Source organism: Pholis gunnellus (assembly GCF_910591455.1).
Source record: "Pholis gunnellus genome assembly, chromosome: 11".
In the NCBI taxonomy this organism is placed as follows: Eukaryota; Metazoa; Chordata; class Actinopteri; order Perciformes; family Pholidae; genus Pholis; species Pholis gunnellus.
The window spans coordinates 11,724,141-11,741,021 of NC_136538.1; the positions used below are offsets into that span (position 1 = coordinate 11,724,141).

Genomic DNA, 16,881 nt, shown 5'->3' on the forward strand with positions numbered 1-16,881 from the left:
GTGTCATTGTGTTGGTGATGTGCTCATTTTTCTTAGTGTGTGTTCATTTTTACAGCGCTCGATTAACAATCTTTATCTACCTCTCAGGTAAGAATTGCTCCACGTTCGTCTCCTCATGTGCATCAGATGTTGAGTTCTGCAGAAATGGAGGAACCTGCTCCTACAACTCAGCTGGGGAAATACAATGTATTTGCCCTGCAGGTATTGAAGCACATTTATGAAGTTGATTGGTGATGAATTTGTTCAGCTCAATTTTTGTTGTGATACAACAATCAAGCTTGTCAGAATCAGAAATCTGGTTTATTGCCAAGTAAGTTTCAAACTACAAGGACTGGTGCATAGCATAGCACAGTTAAATTAAGTACAAAAATCAAAAAACATGAATATAGAATAGAAGTAAATTACAATAAGAATACAAGTTGCTATAGTCGTTACCACAGTAACTCTATATAGAAATGCAGACATGCAATAGCAAAGCAACATGCAAATGCTCTAAGCTATATAATCATTATAAACACAGTGTGTCTTCTGCTCTTCTTGGTTCATTCGACATCAATCTCTCTCGTTTGAATTCAGCCCTGAAAGCATGTGAAAATGTATTAGTGTTGTTGATTACTGTTGTGGTAGCACCAAAACAGCGGTAACCTCTAAGTGAATACCATTAGAAAGCATGTGTACGAATCTGCAAATTAGTTACATTTGGTGGGAAAAAAACCCCACCACACATATCACAGTAGTTTTACTTTGTGTACTGTTGCTGAAATCCCTCGTTGGTTTTAGTGCTTCAGGCTCATGCTGGATAGAATTTGCAAATCAGCAGAGAGGAAAAACACTGGCAACGACGGCATTACGTGAAATCACAATCCCCGATGTCTGCCAGACGTGGGAAGTCAGGAGGATACTGTACATAGCTCTGCACATCAATCACTACTTTGATCCCTCTTTTTACAGGATACCATGGCAATGAATGCTCCTCATCTGTGAACCAATGCGTGTCAAATCCTTGCGACTCAGGGGGGACTCTCCTCTGTGAAGAGCTGGCAAATACTTATCAATGTGTGTGTCACCATGGGTACTCTGGGCCGCACTGCGAAACACCTATAAACCACTGTGTTGATGGCCTGTGTCTACACGGTTCAGCATGTGTGGATCTATCAAGAGGGTTCAAGTGTGATTGTTTACCAGGTAGGTTCTCCATCCGGCAGCAGCTCGTCTCAAATGGAGGTAATTCCTTGAATGAAACATGTATATAGCACACTTACTCTCTCGGTTTGATGCTTTCGCTTGTTCACCTTCCTCCTCTGTGGGAGTCTAATCTCTTTTGCCTTAAGCAACAACGAACCAGCCTATGAAATGTGTAAGTCCGGGCTCAGTTCATCAGGTTGTGAGCCGACTTCAAAGCAGTGATGATACTTGGAAAGTATGTTTTTCCTCTTAGGATCCAAACTCATATTTTATCAAAGGAATTGTTAGTTATGAAATGATTTGATGGTAGTGGATTGCACGAGGTAATAATCACATTGTATCACTTGAAAAATGAGTCCAATTCCAATCCAAGTCTAATCAATCATTCCATTTGTTACAGTAATTCACAGGTAATTACTAGGTATAGGTAAATGAGGTAATTATAAATAAGTAAAAGTAAATAGCTTAGCATTCTAGTAATTTTCTTTCAGTAACTGCCGTAAATGCAGTAAATACTTGCTGATTAGTGTGCAAAATGTCAACATTATAAACATCTAATCATTTCACTTATAATATAAATATAACATTATTTCCATATAAATTGCAGATAACTAGGATTCTGTTCCTAGTTTAAGATATTCCAATATATTTCCATGGCCTGGGAAAGTTCAATCAATATGTTTGAACATGAGCTGCCTCTCAAAGCCAGAAACCAGAGAAGTCTCAAACGTGTGCTGTAATCCGGTAGAGTAAAGAGCTGCTCAGATTTTTTTCCTTTTTTAGAACCAAATGAGCTTTGCTTTATAGAGTGCTGCAGGAATGAGTTCTCAAACCGGAAATCGAGTGAGCATCTTTGATGAACAAAACATGTTATCCCTCCCCACTGGTGGTACTTACTGCTGTTTTGAAGCACCATTTTAATATTTGACAATATTACAGTGATTGTACATGTTGTCATTTACTTGAGCACTAGAAAGAAAAGGAAAGACAGGAAGAAAATCAGCTAATCAAATTCTCATTTTTCTCTTTAATAAGTATAATTATTTATACCTGTATCACTGCTAGAGACAGTGTTACAGTATATACATATTGTTTAAGGGATTGTCCCCTGGAGTGCAGACATCCTATAGAATATAATGTCCTTTCTCTGCAGGGTTAACAGGCCAGTTTTGTGAGATAAACATTGATGACTGTGAAGAAAAGCCGTGTGGAGCCCTGAGTATTTGTAAAGACGCACTCGGTGGCTACAATTGCTTCTGTGCACCTGGATTTATCGGTAAGTGAAAGCTATCTTGAAGTTATTCTTTGTAAGTTAAAGTGACATTTTATTCAGCGAAACAATGTGTCAACATGCTGTGCGCCTTTTATGCTTTCTAAGGAAATAACTGCAAGATTGAAATGAATGAATGTCTCAGCCAGCCCTGTCAAAATGGAGGCTCCTGCATTGATGAGCTCAACTCTTTCAGCTGCCAGTGCCCTCTTGGAATCACAGGTATTTCATACGCTTCTTACCACGAATGTGTTTGTTTGCACAACACTGCTCTAACCTTTATGCGACGAATGATGAGTACCTGCGTACCAGTGTGTTTAAACACATGGATGTGAGTATGTTTAGAGAGAATATAGTTGTTGTTCTTGTAATGTGGTTTTTAATTTGACTTCAGAACTTTAAATTCAGGCAAATTAGATATTTAACTGTAGACGTGTTGGTGCATCAGCATGGATCTTCAATATTACACTTAAAGATATTTATATTTTTCTAACTTTATTAAATCAACTTCAAATACATTATAGAAAATCAATTATTGTTCATCCAGAAATCACACATTTGGTTGTTGTAACAAATGTGGTAATAATTAAAATGCAATATGTCCATTTGTCATGTCATTTGGTCTCAATGCAACAACAAAATGTTTTATTACAAAGTATAATTTTGCATTGAAACTCTTCTAAGAGATATAATTACAACACAATGTAATGCAACATGTAATGGTGCAGTGGTTTGGGTTGTTTCATTCTAATGGTGTTGTCTTGACTGTTAAGTATTTTTACAGCTCTACAGCTATCTCGTTCATGTCATACATGACTGAAATGTATTTTACAGTCTGTGTGGATCTCTTTGTTTGCTCTACATTAATGATATAACGACACATGCCATGCCAAACAGAACAGCTAATTCTACAGTATAAACACTGTTGCTAAATGTGATGTTTGATTTAGAAGACGGGTGGATTGGAAAAGATCCCAGGAAAATCAAAGTGGCAAGAGCTCTGCTGACAGCTGAACTGTGTAGATTAAATTAAAGTTCATATACATGTCCGTGCTTGGTGCGTGATCTGAGGAGTTTTACTCACTTTACTCAATTTTATATCATCACAGCTTTCGTCCTACTTCTCCTTCAACGACAGGTGGCACTATAAATGTATTCTAGGAATGGAAATATAGACTACACTCCAGCTGTGCTTTTTTAAAAATGTATGGCAACAAACAATTTCTTGATTACATTCCATTGAAGCTCGATGCCTCTCAATAATGGAAACCTTTTATTGAAGCACAGCTACAGAGGAGCCTCAGAAATCCCATCACGGCAATATTTTTTTTTTTATGTGAAGAGGGGAACGACTTTCTATCCTCTCTGCTCATAGTGTGTGACAGGCGATCGGCTTAATTGTGCAGGTATCTTAGTTTAAACACATAATGATGAGATTCATCATTTGCGATTTATGAGTTTTATATTCTCAAAGTAGATTTTCCAGATGCTCTTTCGTTTATCAGCAAAGCTACCACTCAAAAGCTCCGCTGCCCCCAGTTACATGTTCTTACCAACATTGAGGCTGAAGATGTAAAGTTTATTTTTAGGGTGGTGACCGAGGAAAGGGTATGGCGTCATTAAAATCAATACCCAGTGAAAAGGGTTTATCCCTCTGGGTGCAAGAATATGTTCAGCAAATTGCATGGCATTTCTCGACTGTGGCTCAGTGGAGAGCAGGGTCGTCCTTCAATTATCGGATTGGCGGTTCTATCCCCGGCTCCGTTAGTCACATGTCGATGTGTCCTTGGCCAAGTAACGCATAACCCCAAATTGCTGGTGTGTGAATATTAGTTAGTCCTGATGGGCAGGTTCCATCAGTGTGTGAATGAGGGAATGATGACATGTAGTGTGAAAGCGCTTTGAGTGGTCGGAAAGACTAGAAAAGCGCTATACGCTAAGTACAGTCCATTTACCATCTATTAAATTATACAAAATTACTTTTGTCTTGATTGCTTTTTCATGCTGGTGAAACTTTCTGACTTTCTGGATACAGGTGGTTTATACTGAGAGTTAAATCATGAAAAGCCTTCAGCTTTAAAGTGTCAGTTGTACCTGCTGTAAGAGGAAACTTCACTGGCAATGAATGGATTTATAAAAATCTTTGGATGTCCCTGGAGTCTTTCAGAGAATCTGAAGGTTTTTGGCTACATTGAGCATCAGTATCGACAATATCTCAAAGACAATTTCAGTTTCTCAACTATGAACTCATGCTAACCTTCAAGCCACATGGGAGGCGATGAGGTTATACAGTAAAACAAACTCTTTTTAGACGTTTGTAGGGAAAAGAGCAGAAAACAGTACTCTGGGATTTCACACTATATATCAGCCTCCTCCAAAGCTTACAGCGACTTTAAATGTGTGAAATAGCGATAATGCAAATAACATCACGTGTGCAGCATATCTATTTTGTATTTACGGAGTAAACAAATTATGCAAAGCCAAGGGAATGAAGCATATTGTATATTACATGATCTGTTCTATATACAATATAGAAATAGATATCAGCTACAGAAAGAATAGAAGTCATCTACAGAAAGTATGGTGTTTGAGCAGAAAGATAGTTGTTTGATTTAAAACCCTTACTTGTCAAATATCCAAAACGGTGTCAAAATAACTTTGCTAGCATAACAGTAAAAATGTGTTTATTCCAAGTGTTGCAAAATATGCACACGGTATGTCAGACTGACTTAATTTTTGTGACATCTGTCTTAAAATACTGCAACTGCAATTGGTGAAGGTGTCACCAATCATCAAATGTTAAACTCTCCACGAAGAGGCTTTAAGTCAAACGCAACATATATTTTACTGAGTTGAAGGAAAGTGCAAAACTGAGCATGAGTCATAAAATGTTACAAATCAAAGCCGCAGTATTTGGTCATAAAACAAACATGAAATAGCATTATGCAGAGTAACACAGACTTGGAACAGCAATAAAAACAATACATGACTATCCTGTCACCCCCCCACCCCCCCACACACACACACACACACACATTGAAAGCAACATAATCTCAACATCAACATAAAGTATGACTAACATATCATTACAATCAAAAATATGTCAACAGAATCCTTGAGCTGCAACAACACAATCAGAGATCAACATGCACCTCATCCTGCAAGTAGGCCTAAGTATTCCTGATAGCTGAGTTTAGGAGGGTAATGGAAGAGGGTGTGTCTGGGCTCTGAAGGACCGCTATCATTTTGCAGCTTATAGCCACAGTTTTAGCCAGTGCATTCTTGAACCACTGACTCTTTCAAATCTCATGTGTTTACAGGAAACTACTGTGAAGTCAACATAGACGAGTGCATATCCTCACCCTGCCTGCACGACGCCACATGTGTTGACCTCGTTCATGGCTATGGATGTGTCTGTACGCCTGGCTTTACAGGTTAGTGAATGTGCTTCATTTATTCGGGTCTTTGTATGTTTTAACATGAACGATAAGTCGGCAGCCATCAGACGCTCCTCTTTAAAGTGTAGAGACAAAACAGTGGTTTAATACTTGCACACATTTTGAAGTCTTAATTATTTCCCTACATGTGGCTGTTAAAATCACAGAGAAGAATAATGGAATAACTCTCAACTAAAACAAAGATCATGTTATTCCACCTGTTTCCGCTAATAATTCCCACAGAGCCAGATTCAGTGCATTGCAGACAATACCACTGGTTGCAGTGCTGAGTCTTATCATCTCGACGAAGCTGGGTTCTCTTCCTTTTTAAAAACCCCCATAAATAATGTTTAAAAGAAAACTTTTTTGAAAGTTCAGAATTATATCTGAAATGAAGTTCTCGCTGTTCATACCTTGTTGTGGCACCACAGAGACCCCTCTCTGGTGTTTTAGCTGGAGTCAGCTTTCACAGCATCTGTTACGGTATCAAGATCATAATCGACAAATCAAAAATAATTTACACAAGAGCCTGTTATTCTCGGTTAAACCCTCTCCGGGTTTAACTAACAGCTACTGCAGTGATGCGTTTTGTGATTTCAACACTGAATGTTTCAGAACAGCCAAACATTAATGCCAGCGATAGTATAACATATTTATCATTCTGTGTTCTTTCCTGTCAAAGGTGCAGAGTGTGAACTTGACATTGATGAGTGTGCTTCATCCCCCTGCAAGAATGGAGCCACTTGCATTGACCAGCCTGGTAATTACTTCTGCCAATGTGTGGCTCCGTTTAAAGGTAATGAGCACTGAGGGAATGGGGACAAGAAGCAAAGTTAATTAACTCCACATACTATTATTTTCACCTGTCTGAACTCACTTCACATGTCTCAACAAAATGAGAACATCTTCATTTGCTACCTGCGGTTGGTTGAATACAAAAAAACCTTGAGTAATTACTGAGATGTAAGCTATGGTGGGTGCTTCTGCCACATGTGACAACTTTCATCATTCAGTCAGACGATAGAGCTATAGCGTCACTACAGCATCGTCTTGGCATATCAGTGGGAATTCAAATGTTGATGGGTGATTTGGGAGAAGGTAGATCATAGTTTACTGTCATAAATCAACAAAACATTTGTAGTCATATATTGTATAATACTTAACTGACACGTTTGGTGATCAGTATTTAACACAATAGGAATGTTTAATTTAACTTTAATTGAAAAATTATTAAATTAGGATTTAATCAGTTGTTGTTGTTAAATGACCTGATTTTTAATGATGTTTACTTGTTGACGCAGCTTGTTTCCGTCCCATGTTAGTAATGACTGCAATTTTCTGAATATGATTCACATGAAACACAAGCTGTTAGTCATTGTTAGACTTTCACTGTTAACCGTTCATGTTGGAGTAGAGACTCCGCCATGAAGGAACTGTCAGTGGATCAAATTCTAAAAGTGGGACTTCACGGGAGCATAAAGGGCTTCATCATTAGTAAATGTGAAAAACACATTCATCGAGCCAGACTCCTTCTAGACTCACTCATCCTAACAAACCAAGCAAGCATTCAAGGAGGACCTTGGTCAAAACCCAAGGACCACGGACAGATCTAATGAGCTCATTGGCTGTGAGATCTTCCTGGAAGGACAACAGTGAGGGCAGCACTTCACAAATCTAAAAAAAAGGCACATGAAAATTACAAAAAGTAACTTCAAAGACTGCTGACAGCTTTTTATTGTCGAAGATAAAAGGAACTGTAAATCAAACCAAAGTATATTCTGAGAGAGACGATTTGGGATCATTAAAGCAACGGAGCACAGTATGTAATTAACATGTGTGGTAATAATCACATTATGTGCCTTACCGTTACTTAGAATCACTTGAAAAGAACTCTGTTCCCAATCTGCACAAAACACTTTGTAGCGTAAGCTTTCCAGTGCCGAGTCAAAGCCACATCTTTGAAAAGCAGTAGCCTTGGTTTGAACCAGGTTTTGTTTAGACCCAGTCAGCCAATTCATCTACCTCGATCACGCGTTTGAGAAGCAAAGTGTCAGAAGCAAATATAACTTCTGTCTTGTTTGATTTTTTGCACAATTCCACTCTTTCTTCAAGTCTGGCAGTATCTCAAGTGTGATAATACTAAAATAAGGGACCTTGCTTGTCTCCTGTGCTGGAGTTTGTGAATGCTGCAATGACTCAAAAGCACTGAAAGCTGCTAACAGCTGTAAAATGGGTTGTTGATTCTCAATGAGATTGGCAGGTCTGGTTATCCTTTCACACTACAGAAAGGGATTCAACACTGTTTATATCACACATATTGCCTCGTGGAGCCGTCATACCGCTCCCTACTTATGTAAGGACCAGTAAAGTAAGCATTTTGAAAGCATCTCGTGGTTGACATCAGTGGTGCTGCCACGTCTTCCCCGAGGAAAGTAGCTATTGTCTGGTCATGAAGTAGTTCCAATATGAAACTATGAAATTAAGTTGATCTCAACACGTCTTCAAATGATCTACATATCAAAATGAAGATTTACAAATGTGTTTGTGCGTCATTTTCGAGTATTGTGTATCCCAATGTACACACAAATACCAAGCAATTGGACCGTGTGTATAGCAGTTACAAATGCACACATCACAACCTGATTAAATATGAATAATTTATGGTTGGATTTTAAACTTCGACTTCACAGATCTGATCAATTTCAGCATTGAAAAGCTTCCTGTATTTAAAATGGCCTAATTCCTTTGTTTATTTACAGATTGTTAAATGTGTGAACGGATTGCCTGAAACCACAGATCATGTTAGATTTGCATGTGGAGTTTTAAGACTATTTTCTCAGTCTACAGACAGATTCAAAAATGCATGGTGTGTTTAAGTGCTAGTGGAAAACGAGGGCTTTTTCGCAAAACTTTGTGTCATTTCAAAGTGTGAGAGACGTTGTTCTAAATAGACAGAAAAGCTCGTCATTCCCGAGGTTTGCTTTGGCTTATATTCCTTGGTTAATAGTGTAGACGTCCCTATATAATATATGTTAACATAATATAATACAGGTTAAACAACATTTATGATCTTCCGTCATCTTAGCAATCACTCTTTCTTTGTGTGCATTTGTGAAACGGCTTTCCACATGTTCAAATTGCACGAGTCGTCTTATTTTTTTTTTGCCTCCACTCAAGGAAGTGCTGATTAGAATTTGGTGTACAGAGGTCACTATGACTTCACAAAACTGGCCATAACTCAAGTATTTACAATATTAAAGTACCAAATAAAAAAATGTCCACCAAGTTTCTATGTAATACGCTGACATAGCCAGAACTGAACTTTAGTCAGCTGTGGCTACGACAACTTGCTGGCTCAGCCAAAAGCAATGATGTTCCTGATATACATTTTTGATTTAAGCATATAGAACCCATTTGGGTTCAGCAATTCCTCTACAAAAAGGCAACTGACCATTTCTGTAAGAATGTCCTAATGTTTTTTTTTTTTTTGACGTGTTTCTTCATGTGACTGTTTCACAGAAATCATCAGAGGTAACCAATGTGTTTTGTTGAATTTTGCATGTTTTGCAACATTCGTCATTTTTTATTTGCCCATTTAATGTTCATTGCATGGGCTGATTAATGTTCTGCACTGCTTTGTTAAAAAATTGTGTATATGCATGTTCTTTATTTCTTACCCTTTTGTATTTGACAATGAAAGTGATTTTCTTCTACAGATTGATGCATAATGAATATACCGATGTCTTGCACTTTAATTTGTCTGTATGGTTCTGGCAGTTTGCTAAAACAAAGTGACTGTTTAAGTGTCGCAGCAATCTTGATTAACTTTCAGTTTGTGCATTAGTTATGAAATTGAGTGCTGCACAGCCACAGGTGTTTTTATGAGCTGTTAAACATGGCTGCCAATTGGATATGAGGATGGAGACTATTAAATTGCAAGCACACTTGTAATGTTTTAGCTACTGTTATAACGTCAGCCATTTCATTTCCAATGTTCAGCCACTAAAATGGACAAAACAGTGTGTTTGACTCCGACTGTACTGTATATATGTGAGGATAATTTGCGATTGAGGAAAGTGACTTTGGATCAGCATCTACTAGAACATGTTTTGTGTTCAACTATTCCTGTCTTCCAAGCTTGACACAGCATGTAATATACCACATGGATGGGTTCAGGGAATCATACAATCGGGGGAATAATTGTTGGCAACCCCAGACTTTCAGGTCCATTGCATTGCTAGAGAGATTGTTGTATTGTTGCCTGCTGGGTGGGTTCTCTTACGTGCGTTTCTTTGCCTCACTCCAGGTCATAAATGTGAGTTCTTACCCTGTGAGGCCAGTAATCCATGCGAGAACGGTGCAGTGTGTGTTGAGGAGTTGGATCAGGACCATTTCCCTTTGGGATTCCGCTGTCACTGTAGCCGGGGCTTCACTGGCCCCCGCTGTGAAATCAATGTGGATGAGTGCAGCTCCAACCCCTGTTTTCACGGCTTCTGCTATGATGGTAAGAAACAGCCTATCTTACCAAAATGCTTAATAACAGGCACTCAAGATGGAAGCTAACCTCCATGTACACACACACACACACACACACACACACACACACACACACACACACACACACACACTGTGCATCTGTCAAATTTAGTTCTGCTCACTTACAGTCTGACAGGCAGTTTTCAATTAGGTCACCATTGCAGCTAATAGGAGTGTTATGAGAGTGGAGTTACCCCATCTGATGTGAGGATCTAGGACATTACCTGCTGATTACTTCCTTAACATAACTGTAGAAGTAAATCAATTAAGCATCAGTGATGTGTTGTAATTTCAATAATGAATGATAAAAGGCAAAATGATACTATCGAAGGCAGAATATTGTTTATCTTCCCGTGGCTATCTGATAAGATATGATAAGTTATTACAACCTCAGTGATCTGAATACAAATCTAAAATGTAAAACTGCACAGATTTTTTCTGTGATACGTTTTAATTTAAGATTCCTGCAATTACTGAGCACCGGTAGTGCGGGGGTTAAATACATTTTCTCTCAGGAGCAAAATATTTGTAGTTAATACCCTCTAGCCTTTGTGACATTTCAACAAATCCTGCCAATGTTGTTTCAACTGGATTATGCCGGAACAAAGCTGTGATGGCAGTGGATTGCTATCTAAGAGTATCCTATCCTTGGCCAGCTCCCTTGACTAATCTTCAGTGCAGCCAGTTCACCTTAGGTTAGTGTGGCAGGCCTCTAGGACCGATTAGCCGGCGCTCAGCAGCAGCAGCAGCCAGCCAGCCACCAGGGAGAGCACTGCATAGCCACAGTGGTTGAGATGAGTAATGCTGCTGCCACCCAGGACCTTAAGCATTTAATGAGAGTAATAGCAGCTACACGCACCAAGACAGAGTGACAGCATAGATTACGTGGTAAATCTTTGGGATAATGAAGAATCCTGGGACCCTGACTGGGGAAGTAATAAATTCACTCCTGTAAGAAGTCCAATTACCTCTGTCACTGGCTGCCTGTACACCAGTGTTGTGTTGGAGAAACCGAATGATGCATCCCACTTTAACGTCATTAATAATTAAAGAGAGGCAGGAATGGATTATTCGACGTGGAAGATTCTAACTTCTGATGGAAGGAATTGGCGCATTTGTAACATCTGAATAAAGAATGGCCCCTGAAATGGGCTTCTTCTCACTGTTCCACTTCTTTTCCGCTCATTCAGTGTGTTGACATTGGGAAAACTAATGACAGAGTTTTCAGGCTTTCATTGAGGAAGAGTGGGATAAGTACAGGTGGGGAACAAGGAAAGTAGTAGAAGAAAAAAGCGCCTGACTGGCCATTGCAGAGACTGTTAGAGTCTCAAACTCCTGATGCAGAGTGTGTGTGTGTGTGTGTGTGTGTGTGTGTTGGGGGGGGGGGGGGGGGGGGGGGGGGGTGTAACCTGTCACATAGATTTAGCCACAACAGGTTTGACAGAACAGCACAAGGAACTCACAGTGAATGATTGTGCGTTATAGTCATTATCAGCACTTACCTGTGTTATGATGTTGACCTACTGAGAGTAGAGTGGATTAATGTATGATGTGGAATGCAGTAACCGTCCTACTCATCTTGTCTCAGTTGTAGACGGCTTTTACTGCCTTTGCAACCCTGGTTATGCTGGGCTGAGATGCGAGCAAGACGTTGATGACTGCGTGAACAGTTTGTGCAGCACCAACTCGATATGTACGGACCTCCATCTGGTAAGTAGACACACTCTTAGTTTGGCAGTATAATGGCCTGATATAATGGCTACTAGAAGGCTTTAAAATGGCACAATGTCCTGTAAATCACCACAGTTTGTAACTCTTTAGAAAGCAATCCAGTTTATTATAAAATATTGACAGACCTGAAACACATACGGCTCTGCCTATTACCTTTGATGACTGTCATGCAGTTTTATGTTTGAAAGCATTTCTGTTGCAGTAAAATATAAACAACTGTGCGATAACATGAAAAGTGATAGTGTGTTATTGTATTGTTAAAATTAAGTGTATTATTAAAAAAGAACGAAATATGGCAACATGACTCTGAGCTCTGCTACAGCTGTACAACGATCAGGTTTATATATTCAAGGCAAATTTGGCGGTTTGTATTGGTCTTATATGGAAATTTGTTTCAAGTGTTAGGTGTCTGGCTGAAACAAGATAGGAACAGGACCTCATTATTTTATCTCCGAAAAGACAAATCATGCCAATTATGACATTTATACCTAATGGGCTGAGTTTTTAATGTGTTAAAATGACCGAAAGGTTACTTAAGTACACTTGGAAAAAACACACAGGAGTTTTCAATGGACGTATTAAATTGCATACTCATGAAGTTGTCCCTATTTTGACCAGAATGTCGCTGTTTTTTTTTCCGCAATTAGATACTTTATTTGAAAAGATTGATCTTTAGGATTTTAACAAAGCACCATAGTTGATACTTCTTTATTTTCGATTTTTGCAAAGCCATTTAGTGACTTTAAAACCATTGCTGGTTGCAAGGTTTGCCATTCCTGGCTATGTCATGCATAGGCACAGTCAGAAAATTCTGAATGTATTTGTATTTGTCAAATAACGGCCACTCGTAATTTGTCCTCTTTCTGAAGAAATACACTACATTTGCAGCTGCAGCTTACATCGCTGTAGCTAAGCTGATGTAGGGCAGTTTGGATTATACTTCAATGGTAGGATAAGCAGGACAGGCCTGGTCTGCCTTCTAGCTGCAGGGCTCAGTTGATTTTCTGTGAATGCTTGTTGAAATTATGAATGAAAACTGAGTTTGTGAAATTTAGGCTGTACATCAAAGTTCGAGTGATTATCTAAATGCTGATTGCTTTCAGTACATGTTATACCAAGCATGCTCGTTCTTCTCTACTTATGTCTGTTTACAAAGATGCACACACTTGGGTTCAAGAGAACATTTAAAGACTTTTGTTTTTTGCAAGGCACAGCTTTACCTCTGTAGTTATTCAAGTGTGTTTTTAGCCTATAACATTGATCTGTTTCAGCTGCAAAAAGGCCTTGGGAGCTGCATGCTGCTTACAAACTGTGCAATGAGTACCAGGGGCCTTTTTTCCAACAGCTGCTTATTTTCTAACAGATTGCGGTAGTGAAGCAGATGTGTCATAGATAAAGTCTTTGTTTTTCTTTCTCCTTTAGACAAAGATAGATAACTTCTAGTATATAGTCCCCACCTAATGTTTGGGTTTAAAATAAGTTTGTACTTTGTGCATATTGTATGTAAGAAAGATGAGATATATTTAACAAAAACAGCACGCTTCGGTTGTTAGACTACGGAGTCCCAGAGGAGCCACATGATGAGAAGGAAAAAAAAGAAAAGTATTACAGAACCTTTCATAAGTATTCAGTTTTTGTCACAAAGACAAAATCTCTTAATTAAATCTTAATTTGAATACATTTCTAATGTCAACCTTTCAAAATTATAATCAACTTGTGGCAGTTAACTTCCTCCATAGAAACTGTTCAATAAAGGTCTGTATTTAATATAATTTAAGCCATATTATGGATTGCCAAACCAAAGAAACATGTCATATTTTCACATTTCAGCGTGTTCAAATGTGACTATTGTTTACCAAAGTAAATAAAGTATTCTGGCATGAGCAATTATGTCATTCAAAAGTAACTATCAGGCTTTCATTGGTAAATGTCTAATATTCAACAAAAGCAAACTAGCATTTTCTTTTGTTGCTGTCAAGACACCTGCGTTTAAAGAAAGTGCTACTGTAGCAATTTAGGGATAACTGAAGGACACATGCTCATTTCCCCTCTCTATATTGTGAAATAGTCAACAAGGGATTCTGTGACAAGGTTTCAAAAAATGCCCTCGCACAAAATTCTGGTCAGAACATCCAGTGTAATTTTCTGGGATAAAGGGAATACTCCTAATCCAAAGACAAAAGGACACCGCATAAGAAGGGAATTGGGTGTGATATGAGGTGAATAATGAAATTTCAACCAATATTTTTGTAGTCATACTGTTCTCTGTTTCACTACTCTGGTTTTCTTTCTCCACTCATTATTCAAATTGGGACAGTTTTTGGAAACCCCTCAGCATAGTCTTGTTTACAGTGCAGCTATTCCTCTCTCTGAACACCGTGTCCCTCAGAGCTTTAGCTTATTTTGGAGAATTGCGGTCCCTGAAGGTGACTTAGCAGCAAAATGAGATTATGTTCTATGGCCAGGGGAAAGGAATAGAAGTCTCCTGGAGGTATCTAATTTATCAAGAGATGACGGCATTTCCCCCCCCCACCACCACCACCACCACCAAAGGGCCCACAGTGTACAAATTATATCAGACAAAGTTTAACGGCTCCCCTCCAGTGTATGAAATACAGATTAGCATGCATTCAACCAGCAGCACACGGGACCTTCAGACAGGATCTTGGCAATGAGGAATCCTGAAAAAACCTTGACCATATGACTTCCTTCTTCCTGTATGCAAAGAGGAATTTAAATTAACCGGTACCTTGGAAAGTAATGGACAACAAGCCATTCATCTCCTGTGCCGTGATTAATTATCATAATGCAGATTGCAATGATGAACTAAAGGACAAGCTGTTCACATACTGCTCTGAATGGAGGAATGAACAAGATTAGCAACGGTAGGAGCTATATAAATCTGTTTCTTGGTGTTCAGTAGAAACAACATTGGCTTTAAACAAATCCAGGCAATTTCTAACATGTTTGCATGTCTATGGAAATTAATGTTCATATATTGTATGCTTGATAAAGGCTTGTACCATATACCTTGGATGGCATGGGTAAAAAACAGGCTTACATATTACCCAGAGGGTGGGTGGTAGGAGGAATACATCTGCATGGCAGTAATGTGGAAATTTAAGACGAGCTTGACACTTCCACAGTTTAGACAGTTCTCAACAGCAAAGAGCTTTTTTTGTGAGTGGGAGGGTTTTTTTCTGCAATATTTTTGAGCATATTAAGCATTGCACCGTTTACTAAAATGTAATGGGTATAAATGAGCAAACAAATAAATGCCCTCTGAATGCTCCATAACAACTTAATTAACCGCTTCTAAATGAATAGCGTATGTTTTTTGTTATATTTATGGTGCGTATTGCTATTACGATATTACTACACCGAGACAAGTGCAGATGTAAGGTGTCACTATATTTCAATAGTATTCTAAAGGTGTTTCCTTTTTCTTTTTTTTTTGTATTGCAGAGTTATGAGTGTGTGTGTCACTCCGGCTGGGAGGGGGAGTTCTGCCAACAAGAAATTGATGAATGTTTTTCGCAGCCCTGCAAAAACAACGCCACCTGCACAGACCTTCTCAACAGCTACAAGTAGGTGTGCGAGCCGGCCCGAGGGCGCTGTCCTCACGAGGTGCATCAGTCACTTAATAAATGCGGAAAAAAGAAGCCGTTCAGAGATAGCAATATGTCCTTCCACCGGCAGCGGAGATAATGAATTGCAGATGGCAGGTAAAACAAATGAGTCAATCAATGGCTCACAGCATGAAAAGGTTTCAGGGGATCTGCGACTCATTGGAGGAAAAAGCTGGTGTATCTGCTCCAGCTAATGCCCTCCTCTCGCTGGGGAGACGTAAAACTGCTTCAGGTGGAAAAGTTGGGGGATGAAAAGAAATGCAAGGTGGAGTGGTTGGTAGTGCTCGGGTACTCACTGCCACCAAGTGGAATATCCACCCGCCTTAAGAGCAGATGCTTCAGAAAGCTCTGTTTCTCTGTCCCCAGCTCTCTCTGCCTGTGTCTAGCATGCATACATTTCCATTTAATCCCCACTCAGTGCTCTAACCTCCTGTGTCCTATATTCAGCTGTCCAGAATTAAAAGCAGCTCTGACTGGTAGTTCAATTAACCTTTAAATTCCCTGCACTGTCTTCACACAAAGATCCGAGAGTGCTGTGCCAATACTTGGACTGAACCGCTGTGTACTTTCATGGCGAAAAATGTGTGCTGTGGATCATTCGAATTGTTGTGGTAGCTTATCCCCAGCACCCCACCGTACCGCTGCTATTTTCATTTTTAGCATGATTTTTTTCCCAGAGAGAATGACATCCTTAACCCTAAGGATACTACAAAATAAGTGTTTATTTATTTTCTATTCATTTTCATTAATGCTGAAATGACCTCTACAGTGCCATATCTCCTCTCTGGTGTATCCAAGGTGTTTGTGCTCGCCAGGCTGGACAGGTGTGGACTGTGCAGAGGATGTGGATGAGTGTGATGCTGGGCCCTGTCTAAATGGAGCTCAGTGTCAGGAGTCAGACGTACCCGGGGAGTTTTCCTGCACCTGTCCCCCCTTCTTCAGCGGCCCCTTGTGCAACCAGCCTTATGACCCCTGTGACCCTCTCCACAATCCGTGCCTGCACAACTCCACCTGCCTGACACGCTCCAGTGGAACAGCCTCCTGCAGATGCCCAGCTGGTGAGTGAACACACCGCCGCAATCTCATACTAACG

The 16,881-nt window shown here is 39.4% G+C and overlaps 1 protein-coding gene across 1 annotated transcript in view; it reads left to right on the forward strand.

The window, feature by feature from the left end:
* Positions 1 to 16,881, forward strand: part of eys (eyes shut homolog) — a gene marked incomplete at both ends in the record, with an annotated part of 143,311 nt that overhangs the window by 33,919 nt on the left and 92,511 nt on the right. Inside the window, 9 exons of the mRNA XM_079168679.1 lie at positions 88 to 201; positions 2,339 to 2,461; positions 2,564 to 2,677; positions 5,776 to 5,889; positions 6,575 to 6,688; positions 10,199 to 10,396; positions 12,017 to 12,138; positions 15,625 to 15,746; positions 16,587 to 16,846. Of these exons, the coding sequence (XP_079024805.1) occupies positions 88 to 201; positions 2,339 to 2,461; positions 2,564 to 2,677; positions 5,776 to 5,889; positions 6,575 to 6,688; positions 10,199 to 10,396; positions 12,017 to 12,138; positions 15,625 to 15,746; positions 16,587 to 16,846 (1,281 nt within the window). The remainder of the gene's footprint in view (positions 1 to 87; positions 202 to 2,338; positions 2,462 to 2,563; positions 2,678 to 5,775; positions 5,890 to 6,574; positions 6,689 to 10,198; positions 10,397 to 12,016; positions 12,139 to 15,624; positions 15,747 to 16,586; positions 16,847 to 16,881) is intronic.